This window comes from Mesocricetus auratus, unplaced genomic scaffold, assembly GCF_017639785.1.
Source record: "Mesocricetus auratus isolate SY011 unplaced genomic scaffold, BCM_Maur_2.0 Super-Scaffold_6730, whole genome shotgun sequence".
NCBI lineage: Eukaryota > Metazoa > Chordata > Mammalia > Rodentia > Cricetidae > Mesocricetus > Mesocricetus auratus.
Window position 1 is genome coordinate 54,022,972 of NW_024429184.1, and position 23,798 is coordinate 54,046,769.

A 23,798-nucleotide genomic window follows, 5' to 3' on the forward strand; every position below is an offset into this window, starting at 1 on the left:
CTTTCCAACATTTCTATAGCCATCAATGATCACAATTATTTTACTAAATTAATAAAATGCACTAGTCAACCATTGTGATAATTATCCTTTCAGTTCCATCAATTATCTGGCAGGAAGCTATAAGGTTCACTAAACCACCTAATATTTAAAAGTTTAAAATACCGATTAGGTCCCCTCAGACAAAACCAAAAATTTCAATTTGTATTTGCCAAATTCCTATAGTCATCACAACCTTCACTAACCCCAAAACTGGTCTCTAACTGGAAGCATTTACACCCAAGTAGCAAAGAACCCACACCAGACTCAAGTAAACATGTACAGGAGCACTCCACAATCTTCAGATCCTCTCAGACAAGTTCTTGCTAAAAATCTTACTGTACTTACCAGCATCTCCTGCATCTTGACCACTGCAGGCTTCAGCCAATAAATTTGTGTTCACAGTCCTATCACCATCAGGCCCTGAGATCAGTGCACCATCCAAATCTGAAAATGACACAGTAGGTTTATTTGCAAACCATACCATAACCATCCACACACGAACACCATTTTCTTCCTAATCTCTTAGAAGCCCTCTAGTATTCGGTATTTACCACACACTCAACAGGATAGGCCACAGAGGCATAGCTACATCAGTACAAACAAATGAAACTCCAAGTGAAGCAATGACTAATTTTTCCTACCGTCTAAAATGAATGTCCTCCAACTACTTGTTAAATAAGTGTAATACTCTATTTACCAGACATGTGTCATGAGTATGAACTTGCAGAGTCAGTTCTATCCTTTTACTATGGTTCCAGGACTTGAATTCAGGATGTTAGATCTGTGCAGTAAGTCATCTCACCAGCCCTGATACTTCTGACTTGACAATTCTGAATTGTAAAAACTATACTAATATGTGAAAATACCACTAATTAAATGTTTCTATTTTGAAAATGTGTGATGCTGAGGACTCAACCAGGGCTCTTTAAAATATCATCATGTAAGATGATGTAGAATATACCAAAAGCAAGATTTACTTATTTTACTTTGTGGATAAATATGCCTGAATGCATGTATGTACATCATGTGTGTGCCTGTTTGAGCTCCTGGGATTGGTTGTAAGCCATATGATGTAGGTGCTTGGAATTGAACCTGTGTCCTCTACAAGAGCAGCCAGAGCTCTTAATTGCTGAGCATCTTTTCAGCATAATTTATGAATTTCTAATCCATGATGAAACCGTTTTCAACCATAAGAACATGTGCAGCTGGTTAGGAACGGGCTTTAAAGAATCAAGGTGTACCAAGTCTTTTTCACTGGCTATGTGACCACATGTGTGTTTCCTCATTTATAGTCATCACATCCAAGAGTTAGTTAATACAGAAATTTTAGTTGAATAATGCAAGTCAAATATTATAATCATGTGCCTAACTGACACTCAACTGTTGCTGCTTGTAGTATTAACTACAAACGCTAAAACCAGATTGGAGTTGTTCTCTTACTGGTTCAGAAGTAGATTTCATAAAAGCAGTTGTTATCATTGTTGTTGGCTAAGAGTTGATTTCATCTACTGGAAAGATAAAAAGGCAGCATTTTCTTAAAGCCATGATGAAGAGGTATACTTTTCACTGTAATCTGTAATTTGCTATACATCTGTTGAATCCTAATAACTTCATTCACTCCTCTCACAGTAACAAAATTAGTTCTTATCTCCTGGCTTGCCAAATATAGATCTTTCTGGAACATAAATCTCCAATGGTTCATTATATAGCTTTTAAGATGATTTTCAAGTTTTTTAGTTTAACATGATCTGCTTCTAACCCTAGGATGATGCCCACTGTATTAAAGCCCCCTCTACTACTAAGTTAGTATCTGAAAACATTTAAAGTTCTTCTTTTTTATATGCCTGCCTCAAAAATTTCTTGGCATGATCATCCTTGATTGCTCTGGATCCCCCAAAGTAAACAAACAAACAAACCTTTGTAAAGAAGGACATATTTAACTGAAAAGTTTTGACAGAATGTAAGCTGCTACCTATCCATTCATACAATGGAAAGCTCAATTCTAATGTACAATTATATACACCCAATAACTTAAACACTAAGAAGTTAGTAGTGGCACATGACTGAACTAGTGGTATAAAATAATGGTTGAGTATAAGTCATGGAAAGGATTTTGTGCTTTATTTTTAAAAGGCGTAGAAGTAATTTAATAGGAAATAGCTCTTTTATCTGCGTTCTAAAATAATTTCATGTTGCTATGAATGAATAAAGAGTGAGAGGCAATACAGAGACCAATTAAAGCAATCCTAGGCTGCAGGTTGTATGTACACTTGTTGCCCAGTACCTGTCCTTTGCAGGGGGTGAGGCACAGAAAAGGGAGAGAGGAAAAGGCAGGCAGAGAACAGTTCTTTGTAATCCAAGCTGAGGGCTGAGTGTGATAAAAGCAAGGGAGAAGGAAGAGAAAACATTTGACATAAGGCTTGGTAGCAGAATTGATACTGTAGGAAGAAGTTAGGGTTAGTTTCTAACAGCAGCAACGGAAACCCACGAGGTGGAACAGGGTGGGTACAAAGTGACATTCAGTCATTCATGAGCACTAAGCAAAGTATAATGGTTGGTTAAAAGGGGTAGGCTTGCTGCTACCTAATATTAAATCCCAACTCTTCCACTTCCCTTAATAGGTCATTTTGCTTTCTAAATGTACTGGTTCTTAAGAGACCATATAAAAGCATCAATAGGGACCATCACCACAATAAATAAATAAATAATAAATATTACAGATTCTCAGGTAGTTATGGCAGTAATCTGTATTGTAACACGCCATCTAAGTAACTCTAAATGTTAAGAATTGATATTCCATGAGAACTTTGTAAAAATGAGAGTTTAAGGTTCAAATGACAAAAATGTCACTTGATACTAACTATTATTCCATTTGTGTCCAAGTACAGAAATTAAGCAATAAAAGTATAGATCTGATGCTTAGGCTAGAAACAAAATGGTCTGAGTTGTCAGATAATGAGAAACAGTATCAGCAAGGACTAAGACCAGGAGAAAAGGCCCTGAAAGCACTTTTATGAAAGGACCCCAGGATTAATTTTACCCCATTCACAGAGTATCTATAACACTCACAGGATAATACTTAGAAGGTTAACAGGGTAAGTGGAAAGAGGAAAGCCTATGCTGGGAATAAAAGGATGGAGGAATATTTTAAGAAATTTGACTGTAAGAAGAATGAGAAACAGAGTAAGAATTATTTTAAGGAGGTAAAAGTAAATAACTTTAAATGCTCCCAGAAGTCACTAGAAGATGTTAAGGATACTGAACATATATAAAAAATTAAGTTTTTTTTTTTTTGGTTTTTCGAGACAGGGTTTCCCTGTATTGTTTGAGGCCGTCGGTCCAGCCTGGCCTCGAACTCACAGAGATCCGCCTGCCTCTGCCTCCCGAGTGCTGGAATTAAAGGCGTGCGCCACCACCGCCCAGCAAAAAAAAAATTAAGTATTTTTTAAGGTTCCAGAACTTGGGCTGGAGAGATGGCTCAGCAGTTAAGAGTACTTACTGGCTGCTCTTCCAGAGGTCCTGACTGAATTCAATTCCTAGCAAACACATGGTTGCTCACAACCACCTATAATGGGATCTGATACCCTTTTCTGTCATGCAAGCATACATTCAGATAGAGTACTCATACATAAAATACATAAAACTTTGACTGTGCCAGGCTCATGCCAGTAATTCCACACTTGGGAAATGAAGACAGGAGGACTGATCTGAGTTTGTGAAAACTGAGGTCACCAGTTTGAAATTCCAGTACCTACAGGAAATGTAGAGGATGTCAATGATCCTGGCTCAGCACTGTTCAGGCACTGAGAGAAGATCATTGCTAGGTTGAACGATAAATCCTGTTATCTCAAAGGAGTAACGTGCAGGACACACAGCATCTTCCTCAGGGATGTGGGAGGGAGGGAGGGAGGAGAGGGACAGGGGGAGGGGGAGGGGGAGGGGGAGAGAGAGAGAGAGAGAGAGAGAGAGAGAGAGAGAGAGAGAGAGAGAGAGAGAGAGAGAGAGAGAGAGAGAGAGAGAGAGAATCTAAAGCCAGAGCCAGAGTTTAGACACATTCCAAGAATTTAGCATCTGTTTTCTCTGCAGGATGCACATGAGATTATTAGCTAGAGTAACAGGGAAATATAAGCAGTTCACTTGAAATGCTCTAGATGAAATCCTTGAGAGCAAGGTCTATAATGTTCTGCCAGCATTCATTATACAGTGCATGACAACATCCTTAAATATCAGCTAAAATAGTCTGATCTTTGCAACCTAATGGTAGCATTTCTAGTAATTACATGAAAATATCCTCAAACTGAAAATATCTACCCAGAATTTAGTGGCTTTTGTTTTCCTAAGAAGTATGTTTAATTCATCAAAAAAAAAAAAAAAAAGACTTAAACATTATCCAAGCTACTACTTTTCTCAATGTCTAAGGAAGGTCATTTTTGTTTTTGAGACAGGGCCTCACTCACACCAAACTCATAGAGCTTTCTGCCTCTCAATTGCTAGGATTAAAGGCTGTGCCAATATGCCGGACTGGACAACCACTTATTGCAGTTCTGTCAATGTGGTTTCTAATACAGGGCTGTTCTATCCCCAAATTATTCCACTGTAAGTGATTTGCTCCCGGCATGCTCAACCAGCTGGTCTCATTCATCTCAGGTATGAACCAGTTCTTTAAATGAGGTACTTCCTATCTCTTACCCTCAAGTATTAAATTTAATTTGTGTGTAGTCTAGTAGAGAGCACCTGCCTAGCATGCATGAGTCCTTGGGTTAAAAAAAAAAAAAAGAATATGCACACATATATATTCATGTTGTGATCTTAACCCTACATAGATACTAAGTACAGAATTCCTCATCCAAAAATCAGTACATTGTTTCTATTCAAAATCAAAAGCACACTATGGTATAGTTATTAAGCTATATCTCTTGAAGGGACCAACTACTTGGTTCTTGATATCAAAATCAAATCAATAGGTGAGTTGGTTTTTTGTTTTGTTTTTAATTTTATTTTGTTTTTTCAAGACAGGGTTTCTATGTATTGTTTTGGAGGCTGTCCTGGAACTCGCTCTGTAGACCAGGCTGGCCTGGAACTCACAGAGATCCACCTGCCTCTACCTCCCAGGTACTGGGATTAAAGGCATGTGCTCAGCTCAATAGGTGAGTGAGTTTTCCCAGCTGACAATATCTTTCACAATAGGGTACTTAGGAATTAGTCTTCTTCGTTAGGGGGCGTGTAACAGTAACTCTTGGGCTAGAGAGCTGGCTAAACATTTATGAGCACTGGCTACTCTTCCAAATGACCTAAGTTTGATTCCCAGCACCCACATGGCAGCTCACAATTGTCTGTTTAGCTCCAGTTAAGGATCTGACATCCTCCCTTCTGCCAGCACCAACCAAGCAAGTGGTGCACAGATACATATGCAGGCAAAAATCTGCATCCATATACATTTAAAAAAACAAAAACAAAGCTAACTCTAGGTCATCGTCTTTTTCTCTAAAATTAAGAATACAAAATAAACTCTTGGGTGGTGATAGTGCACACCTTTAATCCCAGCATTTAGGAAATAGAGGGCAGGTGGATCTCTGAGTTTGAGGCCAGCCTGGTCTAAAAAGAGGCAGCTCCAGCACAGTTAGAGCTACATGGAGAAACCCTGTCATTAAAAAACAAAAGAAAAAAAAAAAAACAAAAAAGAAAACTCTTAGCATGTTTATTTTTAGGATAGTCAACATTCTCCTACAAATCCCCCATCCCTGAGGTAAAACTTCCACTTCATATCAACTTAGCCAAAAACAACAACAAAAAAGATAAGCAAGACTTTTCTTTTTGTTTTTCGAGGCAGGGTTTCTCTGTGGCTCTGGAGGCTGTCCTGGAACTAGTTTTTGTAGACCAGGGTGGTCTCAAACTCACAGTGCCACCACTGCCTGGCAAGCAAGACTTTTCTAAAGACCTATTAGCATTTTTTTCCCCCAGCAGGAATGGTGGCACATATCTGCAAGTGGTTTGAGGGCTGGGCATAAGAATCAAGTCAAAGCAACTAAGTTACATAAGCAAGTGTCTGTCTTCCCTGTTCATTGCTCTCCCAACCCCCCACGAGGACACGGTATCTTATGAGATAGCTCAGCAAGTTAGGGTGCCTCTTCCCAAACCTGAGGACCCAAGATCTTGATCTAAGGAGGTAACTAGCTCTAATAAGTTATTCCCCTATCTCCAAATGAGGGCCCACACATGCACAAATACCCAATAAACATGACACACTTCTAAGTCCAGCTAATTAGGAAACTTAGGTGGGAGGATGACCAAGTCGAAGGCCAGTCTAAACAATTTAGTAAGACTGTCTTGAAATGTATTCACCACAAAATGCAATGTGAAACCATATTAAGTGAAATGATATAATTAAACAAAATACTAACAAGTACTACCAGCAAATCAGATTAATACTCTTAGTACCTACAGTCACAGCCTTGGGCAGGTTAGTCATTCTAAACCGGGGGGGGGGCTGCCTGTGCAAGCTACACTATGTCTCAGTAAGGAAGGTCTCTCTACATTTGGTTGTAGTTCTCAGCATTCAGTATTCTGAGTGCAGGTGAATCCAGCTTTTTTTTTTTTTTTAGGATATCAATACTCTTGAAAAGGATGAGGTATGCATTGATAGCAGAGAAGTTAAAAATAGCTAAAACTCCATTACACAAAAACTCTACTTATAAGGTTTCACTTTCATATAAACATATCATTCATAATTTACTGTCATGGTATATAAAATATCTGCATATAGTTTCTTAAAAACAATCCTTTTTTTTCATAAACAGGCACAGGTATTTTTTCTCTTTACTCCTATTCAGTAATTTCACTTACAACATTTGTGTTGTAAGTGATGCTAGTTCCTGTAGCATCCTAGAAACTTGTTTTCCTTCACTCAAATTCACTGATTCAAGTGGCTGCCCTGCTTGCTTATACTGGGTTTCACACAGTTTCTTCTTCTCACTATTCAAAGAATATATTTCTGCCAACAAGTCATCCTTAACTAGTTTCCTCAGTGTACTCTGCAACTCAATTCTAACTAAACAGATCAAATCTCCACTGTTGCCCAAGTCACAATTTATAATCTAACCCTAAGCATTTCAGTTCTCTTCCATTCATTGTTGACTCTATTTTCTTGTCCATTCACTCCAGTTTTTGCCACCTTGCCATGAATGTCTTCCTCTTCCAAATTCCCACATCCAACCACTCCAACTCTCACTGCTCTGTTTGTCTCCCAAGCTTTTTCTTCTGAATCATCAGCCCACCTCCCACACTGAAACCTTTCCCATAAGTTCTATGCACCTGATATATCATGAATTACTACTTACTTAGTTTCAGCTAAGGTATTTTAATCTTGACATCTAAGATGTGCTTGATATCTTGAGATTTAAAATTTGTTTCCAGATTTCTTATGATATGGAAAGGAATTTCCCAAGGAAAGTATCATTTGTTATGTATATTGTAACTTTGTTCAAAGAGTAGAGCTTTGAGAATAAAAATTTCAAACTACTGTGGCTGGAAAGCAACAGCTCAATTAGCAAAGCATTTGCCTTGCAAACACAAGGACATGATTTTGATCCCCAGAAGAAAAATTTTAAATAAAAAAAAATTTCAGGCATGGGTGAATAAGCCAGTGCTTGGAAAATGGAGATAGGCAGATGCTTCCTGGCTAGTCAGTCTAGCCCACTTGGCAAAGCAGGCCCCAGGCAAGCAAACACCCATCTTTAAAACAAAAAGAAAGAAAAAAAAGGGTGGATGTGCACACCCATCTACATGCATAGACATAGATATTCAAAACAGGACAGCCAGGTGTTGGTGCACACCTTAATCTCAGAGCTCAAGAGGCAGGCCTGGTCTAGAGTGAGTTCCCCAATGACCATGGTTGCTACTCAGATGAAGTCCTGTCTCAAAAAGAAAAAGCAAACAAAAACAGGAAAGATGGTTCAGCGGTTAACAACACCGGCTGCTCTTCTGCAGGACCTGGATTCAATTCCCAGCACCCACATGGAGGCTCATAACCTTCATCCTTGTCTGTCTTTGGGCACCAACCATGCACATAAGGAACAGACATACAGCAAAACACTCAATGCAAAAGATTTAACCGTCAAAATTCAGAGATGGCTACCGTCCTCCTTTCTCATTAGAGAGGTTTTTGAGGTACACTAGGGCATTCTTAGGGAACAGAACCACACCTAAAACCCACATCTCAAAAGCAAACTCCTTGGTCCTACACTCTACTTTGAGCAGTTCTTGTATGAAATTATATAACAGGATCAAAACAGTGGTAGATATGCAAAAATGTCTAAAAATATCATTTTAATGGTAGGTCAACTATCTCACTGGGTAAAGGCATGATGGGAGTTCAGCCCCTGTGAGCTACATGAGAATAGACTGTCCTTTGACTTCCACACACAAATGTGTTAATTTTTAAGAATATTTATGATTTAGAAATCATTTCATATTTTTGTGATGCCCAAAGTAATAATGAACAACCATTATCACCACATAGAGGAAGACAGAAATGCTGGCTAGCATTAACTCTAATTAAAAGTTTCCTGTAATTAGAATTACTAATTATTTCAGACACATGCTTTATTAGGATTCCCTAAAGCTATGTACTTTGAGCCCTGTTTCCTCAAAACTGTTTTCTAAATACCAAATTATATTTTACTAATAGGCAATTATGCAAATTACAAATGTGAGGCAAGGGTCAGTGAGATGGCCCAGTGGGTAAAGATGCTTATTGCCTAGTCTGTTGCCCTGAGCTGGTTCCCTAGGACCCATGGGGTGGAAAGTGAGAACCAGCTCCTGCAAACAGTCCTCTGATTTCCAAATGCACACTATGGTAACCTCGCATATATAACATGCAAAACAAAGAAATGTAATAATAAAAAACAAAGGCACAGGATGTGGTGGCACATGCCAGTTACCAAAAAGCTTCAGAAGCTGAGGAAGGAGGACCAGAAGTTCAAGGACTTCCTGGACTAAACATAAAGTTCAATGAAAGCCAGGGCATCTATGGGCCTGTGTTCAGTTTAATAAATAAAAATTTAGCAGCTAAATGTATCTTTCATTAGTAAAGCTCTTGTCTAGCATTTACATGGTCCTATGTTTAAAGCACAATATTGAAAAAATAAACTAGTAAGTAAATTTTAAATCTTAGATTTTACCTAATTTGGTTAAAATCGAATTTCCCAGTAACAAATCACTTAAGAAAAGGATTAAAAAAATCATTAGACCTTTTTATCCTTATTTGACTGGCAAGTTTTCAGTTTTTATTCTATAAATCCAATTATGACAAAAAAATTAAAATCTCCCAGGTTTCCTCTTCATGTATTCCTGTGTGTAGATACATCACACAGATATGATCAAGTCAAACAAGATACAATAGCTTAAAGAATCAAAATGCACCCCCTCAATAAAACTTCCAGAAAGTGTTATGAAATGCAACACCAGCTTCAACATTATGACAGAACAAGAGGACACATTTTCAGAGCTGCAGCTACACACTACAGACTTATGGCCTGGAGGAAGTTACATTTCCTTCAAGGTTCTCACAAAGTCCAAATGTGCCAAGCACTGATTGCACATTTCAAAACATCCACTAGTACTTTACAGATGCTTGTAATACAACTTAAATTCATGCAAAAACATTTCTCTATTTTCTCATTTTTCCTAATAAATTTAAACATATTTTCAGGTTCAGAACAAAATTTTTAAGGTTTTAGCATGAGACATGGGAATTTTACTAGGGAATAGTCTTGGGAAAGGCCTTCACCTTAATAAACACACATATTTGTTATTATATTGGTAAGAACTTCCCTGCAAAGTTTAGTTCTTTATATTCAACAGAGCAGAAGGAATGGCATTCAAACTAGAAAAACATAGATTCAGAGTTATTATTTAAATTTCTGATTCAACTAAAGGGATTAAAATTTTGTTCAAATGATACTAAAAATGGCAGTGTAAGGGCATTACAGAAATTAATTTTGGTTCAATATAAAGGCAACTTCTAATAACACTTATCACATATACGAGCTACTTAAGAAGGCCATGTCTATCAGTATTCAAAAACAAGCCAAGCTACGTAAGACCATTTATCTAGCATTTGGCAGAAAGTACATAGCACTGGAAATCTGTTATAAATAACTTCAAAAGTCTTTTCCAACTTTAATAAAGGCACTAGACATGCTATGTATGTGCTTTTATGCTTGTCATTTAATTTTCATATGCCCCTGTAAAACCAACTATTTTAAAGGATAAAGATACTCACAACCTTAACTTAGTCAATCATGTCATAGTCATAAAGAGGGGAGTTGGTTTTCAATGTCTAATTGAATCTGGGCTCTTACTCCATCAGTTGATCAACCCTGAAATAGAACCACCTGTAGAACTTCAACTGGAATCCCTAAAAGGCTCCAGCTATCCTGATCCAAGGTTTCCAATCTGTAGCTAAAAATAAGAGACTTTTTTTGACAAGGACTATCGACAAATCTTCAATGGAAACAGTTCCTTCTGTTTACATATGGCCTGTGAGCCTTTCAATTTTACAAACCACAAATTACAGCTTTTTGGTCAAAGCTACGCTATGTTCATAGTTTAGCTCTTTACATTAAAAATTCAGCACAGGCATGGTAATGCACACCTTTAATCCCAGCACTGGGAAAGTGAAGGATCTTTGTGAGTCTGAAGCCAGACTGATCTACATATGTCCAAACTACATAGCAAGACCACATCTCAAAAAAAAAAAAAAAAAGTAAACCTCATGCTTCAACTCACACTATTATTTCCTTATCATAAAGTTAATAAGGTCTTAAGGTCTATTCTCCTTCCTGCTTAAAGCCATTGATTATTTTCACCTGCATCCATATGCACCACTTTTCATTTTTGTGCCTGTGCCATCAGAGGGAGTCAGGTTCCAAGGAGCTAGAATTACAGTCCGTTGTGAGCCACTTATGTGGGTGCTGAGAATTTAACTCAGGTCCTCTGAACTGCCCCCCTTCTGAGAGTTTATTTTGATTTTTATTACATAAAAGGCATAGGCACTACCAAAGATTAATATGATTATACTCTTAAAAGTTGTAAGAGAGGTGTCTTATGCCTTTAATTCCACACTTGAGAGGCAGAAGCAAGTAATAGGAGTTCAAGGCCAGCCTAGTCTACAGAGTGAGTTCCAGACAGCCACTACAAAGAGAAAACAGTTTGAAAAAACAAAAACCAAACAAAGAGAAATAAATTCCAGAGAAATCGATTTCTGCCTCTTTTTAAAAATATATCGGGAGGCTTGGGCTTAGGCTCCGGCAACATGGCTAAAAGCACCAGGGAGATCAGGATCCTAGGGGAATACAGGACCCACTATGGTGCCTCCCTCCAGAAAATGGTGAAGAAAACTGAAATCGGCCAGTATGCCAAGCACACTTGCTCCTTCTGTGGCAAGTCCAAGATGAAGAGACAAGCGCTGTTGGCATCTGGCACTGTGGTTCCTGCATGAAAACAGTGGCTGCTCTGGCCTGGACTACAACACTACTTCTGGTTACAGAAGTCTGCCATCAGAAGACAGAAGGAACTGAGAGACCAGGAGAAGTGCTACTGCCCGAGACCGGCCTAGCCACTTAAAAGGTAGAGCTCTTGTTGGATGCTTTGCAAAACTGATATTCAACTGGCTGTTATTAAATGCATTTCTGACTTAAAGACAGTGTTTATAGAGATATAACCTATAGAGATATAACCTAATCCTAAGTAAAAAAGCATCTGTATATACAATGCTTAGTTATTAATAACAAGGCTTTTGAGCAGACAATACTAGTTACCACTCAATCTAAAAACTTTTAAACTTACACACACATAAAAAAAAAAACCACCGAAATTATAGTACACCTGTTCTATTACTTTACATAACTAAAAATGAAAACTGAGATACCTTTGCACACATGATAGTTACCTGGTTCTTCCTTGATGAGTAGGGCCATATTTTCTTCTGGATAGGCAACAGGTGGCTGCATCACTGAGCAATCTTCTAAATTTGTTTCACTATTTGGTGGTGCATTATAAACAAATCTTTTTGTAGTTTGGTTTTTCCTCCTTGCTTTGCCAGTCTCTTGAGAGCCCACATTATTCCAAATAAACACTTTTGTTTTACCTTGAGATTCATTTTCAACCAATTCAGGAGAAGGATGCTGGGCCCAGTCACTGTCATTCATCTGGTAGCTTTCTATTTGGCCCTCGTCCACAGTACAACCATCATTTTCAATTTTTACATTACTTGCCAAATTGGTAAGATTCCGTGTCGCCCAAAAGCTGGCAATTTTTTGATCCCGAGATGAAGTCAGGCCATCTCTACTAACTGGTTTTCTATTGTTATAGTCCACAACCACCGACTCTGGAGCTTCTGACTTAATGCTTATATTTAAGGCATCTTTAATGAAATTTCGGCAAGTTTGAACAACTTCACTCATTTGAAGGTAGCTGGCCACTGTCATCACTTCAATGGCGTTTTGGCTTGTGAGCACCAGGTTCCCAGAATACAGGAAGTCCAAGATGACTGAAAAACCTTGAACTGCAGCAATATCTAGGTGGGTAGTATTGTTTTGGTTAGGGCTTTCTTTGTTTGAAACACAATATAAAGTCTTAAAGAAACGGCTGCCTGCAACCAGGATGTTCTTGTGAGCTTTAAAGATTTTCCCGCTCACCACAATGCTGACATCACAAAGAATATCTTTCTTTCTCTGTTCATCTAGTTGCCGAAGAAGCTGATAGCAATAAGAGTTCTCATTTGGCCTACTATTAAAGTCACAGTACCCCTCCTCTGATGGTATTTCTGACTCCTGTAATTGGAGGGAAAACATTCACATTAACTTTTATTCACATTTTAAAGCTCCCAATCCAAGGAAAACAAATGTCAAAACAAAGTTTAAAAAGTACTCAAATTATCAATTCATGAATAATTATACATTTTGAGATAGAAACGTTCACCATACTAAACACTGAAAGGAATGAACAGAGCGCAACTCACAATTGCAAAAAGAAAGAAAACACCTCTTATTGAGGATCAGCAGGATTTCATTGGCACCTCTTTGCAAATATAAGCTAAGGATATGAATTAAGTAAATTTAAAATGAAGAACAATTATTTTCTTAAGATACTTTCATTTATGAGAGTCAAATTCATCTGCTTTATCTCTGATAGGAAAGCAGAAGCCTTCCTCATCTCATTAAACTTCAAATACCCAAGTCATAACACAGTAGGCATATCGCCTTACCTAACAGCATTAGAAAGGTAAATTTTAAGTCTAAGCAAACATTGAAATAAAACAGTTTAGGTCAATGAAGCTAATTAAGTCTAAACTAATGGTAATGTTAAGACTGTCAGAAGAAAAGTAGCTTCCACTATGCACATATCCAGTTATAATGCTTCTAGTCAACTTTCAAAATGCTTTCTCTTTAGGGTCACAGATATTATCTCATCTATAAGGTAATTTAAAATTCCTATTTCAAGAGGCTTTATAATACAAATTTTACTTCCCAATGAGGCATACAGGTGTTCATTAAAGTTCTACTTATCATGATTCCTATATAGCAATTAGCTAAGCTAGCCATTGTGGCTTGAACCTATAATCCTACCATTGGTGAAGCTGAGGCAGGAGGATCAGGAGTTCAAGGCCATCTGACTACACTGTTGTTTGAGGCCAGCCTAAGGTGGGGGGGGCACTAAATAAGGAGGTGGGAAGTGCTGGATTCAATCCCCAGCACTGCAAGTTAAACAAAACATTATATGATATATAGATAAGAATGTAGAGACATCTCAGTGGTTAAGAGCACTAGCTGCTCTTGCAGAGGACTCGGTTCAATTCCGGGCATGTTCAGGTGGGCTCACAAACACCTGTTAACTCCAGTTCCAGGGGATATGGTACCATCTTCTGGGTACAGAGCAACTGTATCCCCCGCAAAACACACATGCACATACTAAAATCAATCTTTAAAAAGTTACATGATATATTAGAGTATGATCTAATTTTAGGATGTGTGTCCTTTGGCAACTCAGTATTCCTGAGGCCTTAAATGACAGTGATACTATTAACATTAGTCCTAATTAATAACTGTGGCTTCATTAAGTGAATAGAAATGCTCCAGGCTGAACTCTATATCCCCACCACCTTCAATACTGCTTTGCATTATTTATGCACTCACAATAAGCAATAAGCAAACAAATACAAAAAATATGAAAACCCCAACAAAGTATTATTATGGAACAGTGTGGACCACCTGTAACCCTGTGGTATAAATAAATGCTACAGAATCAAGAATATGAAGTACAGTAGAAATTGGATTGTAGTATACCTTTACTACTCATCTACCATCCTTAGTGCTTTAGTTTCGCGAGGCCATTCTACTATAGCAAACTTTCCAAGCCCATCCTTTCACGCTGTACATTAGCTATTTCTCCTCTACTTAAACTCTAACAGTCAAGAATAATAGGCGAAACTAATCCATTAGAGTAAGTCCAACTTTTTGCTTTGAAAGAGAGTGAGGCTTGAAAATTAAGGGATAGCTCAAGCACACATGGCACAATGAATCTTTAATCAAAGTACTAAGGCAGAAAAAGGCAGGTGGATCCATGAATTCCAGGCCAGTGATACAACACAGTGAGACGCTTAGGGGTGGGTACTTCACCCTGTCTGCCTCTCCCTCCCCTCATCCTGCATAGGAGTAAAAATATTTGACTTATGTGAATGCATTAGACAATTCTAAAAATGCCTATACTAAACACTGCTATAAAGTAACTTTCTATGAAAGAACCAACCACACTGACCTGATAAAACCTGGGTCCTTTTAAAAACAGACTACCTGAATAAAACTCATTAACTTGCCAAAAGTCTCCACAGGCAGTAGGAAACAAAGAGGAAGAAGGTTTGTTTTCCTTTTTTTTTTTTTTTTTTTTTTTTTTGGTACAGACCTAGCTTTAAACTATGCATGCTGTACACCTGGCTAACAGGCAGGCTCATTTGTTTGGTTCCCAAATTTTACCTAACAGATATGGTAGTAAAAGCATGAATCCTTGGAAGAAGCAAAACTGTTAAACATTTGCCAAAATGTAGCAACACTTCTAATGGTCTGTGGAAGCAGTGAATCAGCATTTAAAAGTGCAAGCAATATAATGTACAGACCTGTAACCCAAGCCAATGAAAGTTTGAAGCCAGTCTGAAATATATAGCTCAAACAATGTATGGGGTGCTGGGAAGGTGAACCCAGGTTCCTCTGCAAGAGCAACAGATGCTCCTAACCACTAAACCATCTCTCCAGTACCTTGAAGGGCTTTCTTAATAGTTATTAAACATAGGACAGTCCTTCAATAAGTATTGAGAAAGGAATTACTGGTATTTATAAAAGCAGATAGTAGTGTTATTCTATAGTTATAATGAGAAACAATGGTGGTTACAAAGTGTTTGATTTGTATAGTAGAGAGGTTTTTGACTTTTTTTTAAATAAAGGCATTTGTGTGACAAATGCAACAGATCTTACATAAATTGGTAGGACCTAGTGTTGTAGCTTAGGATGGCTGCAACAATTAAGTATAACCACCTCCCTGTATCTAAGGCCTTCTGCTTCCCGCCCGCCTTTCTCTTCAAAAGCGGCATATAAGTAACCGAATGCTAACTCCACCTTTGCAGGTTTGCGGCACGTGGCTGCACACGGAAGGATGGCAGTGTACTCTCTTTGCTATACGGTTAATCTCAAAGGAGTTCACAGTTTGGAGCCAGGCTAGATCAAGCTGGTAGTCCAGCATCCTGTAACATTCTCTGGAATTCAAACTCTTCCGGGATGAATTGAGTCCAGGTTGTCCTGATGGCTTGTCTAAAGGAGGAGTTCGTTGCTGCATTCCACCAGTCTACAACATTCAGAGGTCCTACTAACAATGGAATGCTTGTTGGTTCAGTGATCTGGTGTCTGGCCTAGAGAGCGCCAAGGAACCCTCCTAGGTCTATCTTGCGGGGAAATTAAGCATGTCTTCACTCCAGGCCATGCTGACATGAGGTCTGAGGCAAAAGTGAAGTAACCAGTGTGGAAGGAATCATGGTCTGCAAGGACAAAGAATTTGACTACTTGGAATGTGTCATTTTCATTTTATTAATAAAATTGTTCAGGGGCTGGAGAGGTTAAGAGCACTGACTGCTCTTCCAGAGGTCTTGAGTTCAATTCCCAGCAACCACATGGTGGCTCACAACCATCTACAATTCAATCTGGTATATATAATAAATAAATCTTTAAAAATAAAATAAAAAATAAAAAAAGTATAACCACCTCCAATTATAGTTTTTACTTTCTCCTTTTGGATGGGATATCTCACTATACATTCCTTTAATTCTAGTTCCATTGTATTCAACTCAGGGGTTAAGTGCACTGGCTGCTTGTCCAGAGGACCCAGGTTCAATTCCCAGCACCCACATGACCACTCTCAACTGTCTATAACTCCAGTTACCCAACACCCTCACACAGACATGCATGCAAGCAAAATACCAATGCACAGGAAAATAAATCTTTATTAAAAAATTGGGTAGGAGGATGAATAATCTCAACACATATGAGATATCCTTTTAAAAAGGTAACCAAGATGGTCTATAGCATTCTTAAAATTCTAGAGCCATACAAGAATTGCAAAGTGTTCTCCAGTGTCCATAAAGCACAAATAAGCAAGCACTTAACACATTTTCCAAAGTAGATGCTCCTCACTTCTATCAGACTTATAAACAAGCAACACTTGCAGGCTTAGTGGCACATGCCTATAATCCTAACACTTAGGACACAAGCAGGAGAATTACAAGGTCAAGGCCACCCCGGACCATAGAATGACTGTAATAAGTTAAGTAAATAGAGCTAAGCCTGGTGTCCAAGGCCTATAATGATGGCAGTGACTGGGATAGCTAAGGCAGGAGACTCTCAAGTTCAAGGCATGCGTGGGTTTGGGGTTGAGACAGGGTTTCTCTGTGTAGATCTGGCTGTCCTGGAACTTGCTTTGTAGATCATGCAAACCTCCCAACTCACCACAAAGATACACCTGCTTCTGCCTCCCAAGTACTGGGACCCTGTCTTAAAAGTATTTAAGAAAACTGTAATACTTTCCTTCCACAGCCCTAGGCTCAATCCCTAACACCACAGAAATAAATAAAAGTAAATCTTTCAAAAGGGCAAGAGCTACTGTTATGGATGCATCACAGACTTTTTGGTGTTTAGACAGGGTTTCTTAGTGCAGCCCTGGTTATCCTGGAACTCACCATGGAGGCCAGGCTGGCATCGAACTCAGAGAGATACATCTACATGCCTTTACCTCACCAAAAAACGAGGGGCGTGTGTGTGTGTGTGTGTGTGTGTGTGTGTGTGTGTGTGTGTGTGTGTGTGTGTGTGTGTGTGTGTGTGTGTGTGTGTGTGTGTGTGTGTGTTGTGTGATAGGACCCAGAAGATACAGGCTTTAAAAATTAGGTATAGTATTGGATTGGCAGACAGAATAAAGAAAGATCTCTATGGCAGCAATGTGAAGAGGGATCAATGCTAGAAAATTAAAACACGAATTACTGTGACCAGTGGGAACCTTCTGTTAATAGTGTTAACACAGTAGCTCAATTGGTAGACTGCTTGTCTGGTATGCATAAAGTCCTGTATTTGAACCACAGCATTGCATAAAACTAGGCACAGTGGTATGCAACCCCATCACTGGAATGGTGGAACAGGAAGATCGTTAGTTCAAAATCATCCTTAGTGACAAAGAATTTGAGTTCAGGGGCTAGAAAGATAGGTCAGCAGTTAAGAGCATCTGCTGCTCTTGCAGAAGAATTGGGATCAGTTCCCAGCACCCAAACCATGTCTCACAATGGTCTATAACTCCAGTTCCAGAGGATCTTAGACCCTCAGCATACATACTAGGTATGCATGTAGTACACATACATACATGCAGGCAAATACTCATACACATAAAATAAAACCTTTTAAATCTTAAGAAAAAAGAGGCCAGTCTTTCCTACATGAGACCTTATCTACAAAAGGGAGGGGGATGTGATGTAAAGTCTTTAGAGGAAACAAAGACCTAGAAACTGCAGAAGATAGATGTTAAAAGAAAATGAGACAATCTGTTAAATATCTAAGAAGTTGTATCAGCATAACTTAAGTGATTACCTTGGGGAATTACTCTTCAACTTGTAGACACTAAACAAGTCACCTTTTGAGGTGAAGGAGATTACTTATTGTATGTAACACAAACTTGACCATAGCTTATCAACTCATTAACAATGTAAAAATTAGCAAGTATCTCCTTCCTCATTCAGAATTTAGTCCTTTTATGATAATCAGCAGAAAAGGCATTTTCAACAACTATCAATCTGTAAACTTAATAAAAACATGAAATCCAGTACTGCTTTTGTTTCAAGAACTGGCAAGGAACAGTATATATTTATAGAAAATTTTCTGCTTCTAAGTTTTAAAATCAAATTCAATTTCTAGAATGTGAGGACAAACAAGGTCATAGCAAATACAATCACACTCTTCTAGTGGTACTAACAAATTTAACAGCTGATGGAGAAAGACACAGCTCTCCTCTGTGGTCTATCATCTCTATGGTGCCCTTGTGTGATGATGGTATTCTCTTTCGTGGCTTAAACACCATCCCTAGAAATTGTACTTCTGTTTGGTTTATTATTAAGGTAGGGTCTCACCACATAGCCCTGGCTGGCCTGGAATTCACCATGTAGACCATCTCAAAGATCTGCCCAAGACTGATGGGATAAAAGTCGTGTAACACCACACCCACTATAAATTCTAATTCTGCTTGAGGAATAAGAAGGTGAATGTCAGGTGATTATAGTATCCTGGCATCTTTGGTAATCAAATATATATGCTTTATTACCAGCTTCCTCCTCAAATTCTACATCCACAAGTGCATTATGCTGCTGTCTCTAAATAGCAACACACACACATTTGATTCTTCTCTACTGAAAATGGTATTGTTGACTATTTGCTTTAGTTGAGATAGGGTCTCATTCTGAACTCCCAAAATCTTCCTGCTTGAAGCAATGCGTAGGATTGTAGGCATGTTCTACTGCACCTTACCCTGCTGGGGAATGAAACACTCCACCTCTCAGGCACATCAGCAGGGGCTTCCACACGCAAAGGCAGACACCCTTTCCTCCTTGAGGAAAACCCCAAGTTAGTATTAATTACCACCCAGAGCCAGTTTTGCAAGTCTCTCAACCTCTGCAGGCAGGACTCATGAGCCTGAACTGGACAGTGTCTTCATTGCTTTCAACACTCACACCTATATGATCTCTATACCATTTCATTGTGACTGCTCCTTGAGGGCAGGGAAGTCTTTCAGGTTTATCGTGTGTCTTATACCTACCCAATATTGGAAAGTTTAAGAAAAAAGAAAGAAGCCCCTCCCTACTAGATATACAATTAATGTATACTTCCAAAAATTTGAAGCACAAAGGAAACAAACCAACTTTTATGAATGAATTACAAAATTACGCAATGGTGAATTTGATGGATCATAGTCTCATCTTTCATATTAACTTTTCCTCTCAGAAGACTTTGAAGGACTGAGGATGTATAGATCATTTGCTTAGCATATATCAGGCCTAGGGCTCAATTTCCAATGCAGAATACACCAGTTGTGCTGTTCTAAGTCTCTAATCTCAGTGTTTAGGACTAGACACAGGAGTTCACCCTCAGCTACACAGAATACAAGGTCAGCATGGGATACAGGAGACCCTGTCCTTTCTTTAGTGTTTTCTTTTTTTAATTTTATGTGCATTGGTATTTTGCCTACATGCATATCTGTGTGAGGGTGTCAGATCCCCTGGAAATAGAGTTATTTATAGACAGTTGTGAGCTGTCATATGGGTGCTGGGAATTGAACTCTGGTCCTCTGGAAGAACAACCACTGCTCTTAACCTCTGAGCCATTTCTCCAGCCCGAGACCCTGTCTTAACGACTCTCAGGACTCACAAGATGTCTCAGCAGCTAAGAGCACAAGCTTGACACTAGGTCCCTCTGTAGAAGGAGAACCCACTCCTGAAAGCTATCTCGTCCACACACAATTTATACAGCACACATGCACCTACACTCCCCCCCACACACCACATATGTTCACACAGAACACAATAAAAAAGACTTCCAGAATTTTTCCCAAGTTGTTAAAAACTAGCCAACCAAGTAAGAGCAAACACAACCAACCTTTAGGACTTCCGTTTCCCAAGCAAAGGCTGGCAGCCCCACCTCACCTTTCTCTTCTCCACCTGACAGCAATGCACTCCAACCAGTAATTTCAATCACAGCACCAGGCTGGATCCACTGTTTAATCTCTGGAAAGGCTAACTGAACTTACAACAATAATAATTTGGGTGCATGTTGTAGGCTTAGCAGACTGCAGAGAATTGACAGAACCGAGTGATTTGGGCTCTGAGAATTTCACAATTGGCTAGAAAGTGCTCTGAACCAAGCTACAGTGGTAATCACTGTAATTAAAGCAATTTAAATCTTTCTGGGCCAAATGGTCAAATTCTGAATGAGATAGTTCTTGAAATTGACTCTGAAGATACTCAAAACTATACAGATTGCCAGCACAAAACCAGTAAGTTCAAACCTGTAAGTTTGTCTTACGGATACTTTCAAATGGAGGGTCCTTCCCAGGGACTGTGGATGGAGGTCAGCAGCATTTGACTAGCCAGCACACATGACGCCCTAAGGTCAAAAAGAGCCTCCCCAAAATAAGAAATCTCCCCCAAGTGAGGCATGGTGATCACATCTGCAGTCCCAGCAACAGTGTGAGAGAGGCAGCAGTATAAGAGTTTGAAGCTGGGGCCCAGAGACTGCCTAGCTTATCACACAAACCAGGACAACTAGTAATGCAATCCTTAAAAGACCACAGCTGAGAGACTACCATCTACAAAGCTATCCTCCAACCTCCACACATATACAAATGTTCTTGTTTATTTTTCAAGACAGGTTTTTCTGTAGCTTTGGAGCCTGTCTCAGAACTCACTCTGTAAACCAGTCTGGCCTTGAACTCACAGAGATCCACCTGCCTGTGCCTTCTGATTGCTGGGTTTAAAAAACGTGTGCCACCACTGTGCGGCCACAAATGTTTTTAAAATAAAAAATAAAGAGCTTGAGGCCAGCCGAGAAACCCTGACTTAAAACCAATAAACTACTGCCACCACATTTCTTCTTAGAAGTCCTTAAGATCCAATTAAATAGACAAATATGGAATCCACATGCAATGATCACTTAGTGATACTCTCCTAGAGGCAGAGGCAGGAGATCACTGGAGGCTTGGAGTTCAACCAGCCTGAACAACAACCAAAAGAGCATTTTTTATTTATAGAAAGCATGAGAAAAAGGTCCTGGCAAGGAGCATGTCTGTAATTTCAACTACTCAGGAGGCCGAAGCAGGAAGATCACAAGTGCAAGGCCTGCCTGGGCTTACAAGTTAAAGAGTTCTAGGCCAGCCTAGGTTATACCTGGTGAGATCCTGTCTTTAAAATTAAAGGGGAACGGGGGGGGGGGCAGTTACAGATACAGTTCAGTGGCAGAGCTCTTATCTAGCTTTTACAAGAGGCCCTAGCTTCAATTCCAGTACCCAACCTCCAAAAAATGAGAAGTAAAAGTAATACCTGCCCAAATCCTGGTATTGGGGTGATGGCACATGCCTTTAATCCTAGCAACTCATGAGGCAGAGGCATGTGGATATATATCTGGGAATTTGAAGTCAGTCTAGTCTACCAAGTGAGTTTCAGGCCAGCAATGGCTACAAGTTGATAACGTCTCAAAACACTAACAAAAAACTCCAGCATGGTATAAGCTGGGAATCTGGACACAAACTGGAGTACTGGGATGTTCTGTAGGATACTAGCCTGGGCTACCAAGTAGAACAAAACCCTGTCTTTTAAAAAAGTACAAGAGCCGGGCGTTGGTGGCACTCACCTTTAATCCCAGCACTCGGGGAGGCAGAGGCAAGCTCTGTGAGCTTGAGGCCAGCCTGGTCTACAGAGTGAGTTCCAGGACAGCCACCAAAACAATACAGAGAAACCCTGTCTCGAAAAGCCAGAAAAAACAAACAAACAAACAAACAAACAGGGACTGGAGCTGTCTCAGCACTTGCTGCTCTTTTCCAACAGGCTGGAATTTCATTCTGACCACCCACATCAGGTGAGTCACATGCCTCTGGCTTCTTCAAGCACCTACACTAATGTGTACACACACAATTAAAAACTTGTAACATGACAAAGGGTCTTTTACTAGAAAAAGGAGGCTTTCTGGTGCAGGTCAGTGGTACAGTGCTTGCCTAGCATAAACGAGGCCTTGGATTCAATCCTTAGCTGTGAAAGAAATAAAACGAGAGCTGGGTGTGTTGACACACGCCTTTAATCCCAGCACTCAGGTGGCAGTTAGGCAGAGCTGATTTAGAGGCCAGCCTGATGTACAGAGTTCCAGGACAGCTGGGGCTACACAGTGAAACCCTGGGGGGTAGGGAGGAGGAAGGGAGAGGGAGAGGGAGAATGAATGAGGACACAGGGTGGTGTGGTTCTTCACATCCATAATCCTAGAACTCTAATGGGGCAGGGTGATCATCTCAAAAAGAAAAGAAAAAGCTCCAGAAGGAGGAAGTAAATCTCCAGCCTATACTGTCTCACTATGCAGTTCTAGCTGGCATGGAATTGGCGTGTGCTAAATCTGAGCTTCTGCTGCCTTTAGCTCTGGAAGGCACTGGCATTACAGGAGTATGACACCATGCCCAAGTCAAACTCAAACTCAATTTTTACCTGAATTTTAGAATTCTCACACACTGTTTTTTATTTTAAGATTGTGTCTCCAGTAGCCCAGCCTATTATACATATGCTGAACTACTGATTCTCATGTTTCTACTTCCCAAGTGCTGGGATTACAAACAGAAGGTAAAATGTATTTGTAAAGATTTTTGCTCGCATATGGGTCACACTCGTGCCTGCTGGATCCCTGGATTAGGCTTACAGATAGTTCTGAAGGTACTACTTGGTAGAGTGGGTGATGGCAATCAAACCCCATTCTCTGAAGAGCAACAAGTGAGCAATAAGCTAATAAGACACTGTGAAGTTGAAATTACAGCAATAAAGAGAAAACTCAAGAAAGTAGAAACAGTTGGTTCTCTAGAATCAAGAGCAATACCATGAAAAAGTGGCTTCAAAATGGATGACAATGAGACCCTGCTGCAATAAAATAAAAAAATGTAAAAGATGACCCTGCTGAGCAAGGGACCAGGAAATAAGTATCAGGCCTGGGGAGTGAAGCATGCAGTAAAAGCACTGGCCTAGCAAGCATAAGATCCCAGATTAGATAGACACTAAGCACTGCTTAAGTAAATTTAAACCTTCATCCAGCTGGATGTGGTGGGCATGCCTATAATCAATCCTATTATCTGAGAAACAGGTAAGAGGACCAAAGAGTATTTGAGGCCCCCCAGGCCAGCCAGGAATATAAGACACTATTTTTAGTTTTTTCTTAAGAGTAATCTATAATAAAAATAAGCATGACATTAATAGTTAGTATTTACTAATTGTGTGTAGGTGCCTAAGAATTTTTTAGAGAAACTGGACGATTAGGACCCAAGACCAATCGAATCTGGGCCCAAGAACTTTCTTACAGACTGTGCTACACTGCCTCCTAAAGGTAATCAAAGGCTACAGGGCAACAATCACAACAACAACAAAATGATCAAACTTTTCTCAG

At 39.4% G+C, this 23,798-nt stretch overlaps 1 protein-coding gene across 1 annotated transcript in view; it reads right to left on the minus strand.

The window, feature by feature from the left end:
* Zbtb10 (zinc finger and BTB domain containing 10) overlaps positions 1 to 23,798 on the minus strand; it is a 37,086-nt gene that overhangs the window by 10,033 nt on the left and 3,255 nt on the right. Inside the window, exons 2-3 of the mRNA XM_005066785.4 lie at positions 11,990 to 12,872; positions 385 to 483 (exon numbers count right to left, since the gene is read on the minus strand). Coding sequence (XP_005066842.1) covers positions 385 to 483; positions 11,990 to 12,872 — 982 coding nt within the window. The remainder of the gene's footprint in view (positions 1 to 384; positions 484 to 11,989; positions 12,873 to 23,798) is intronic.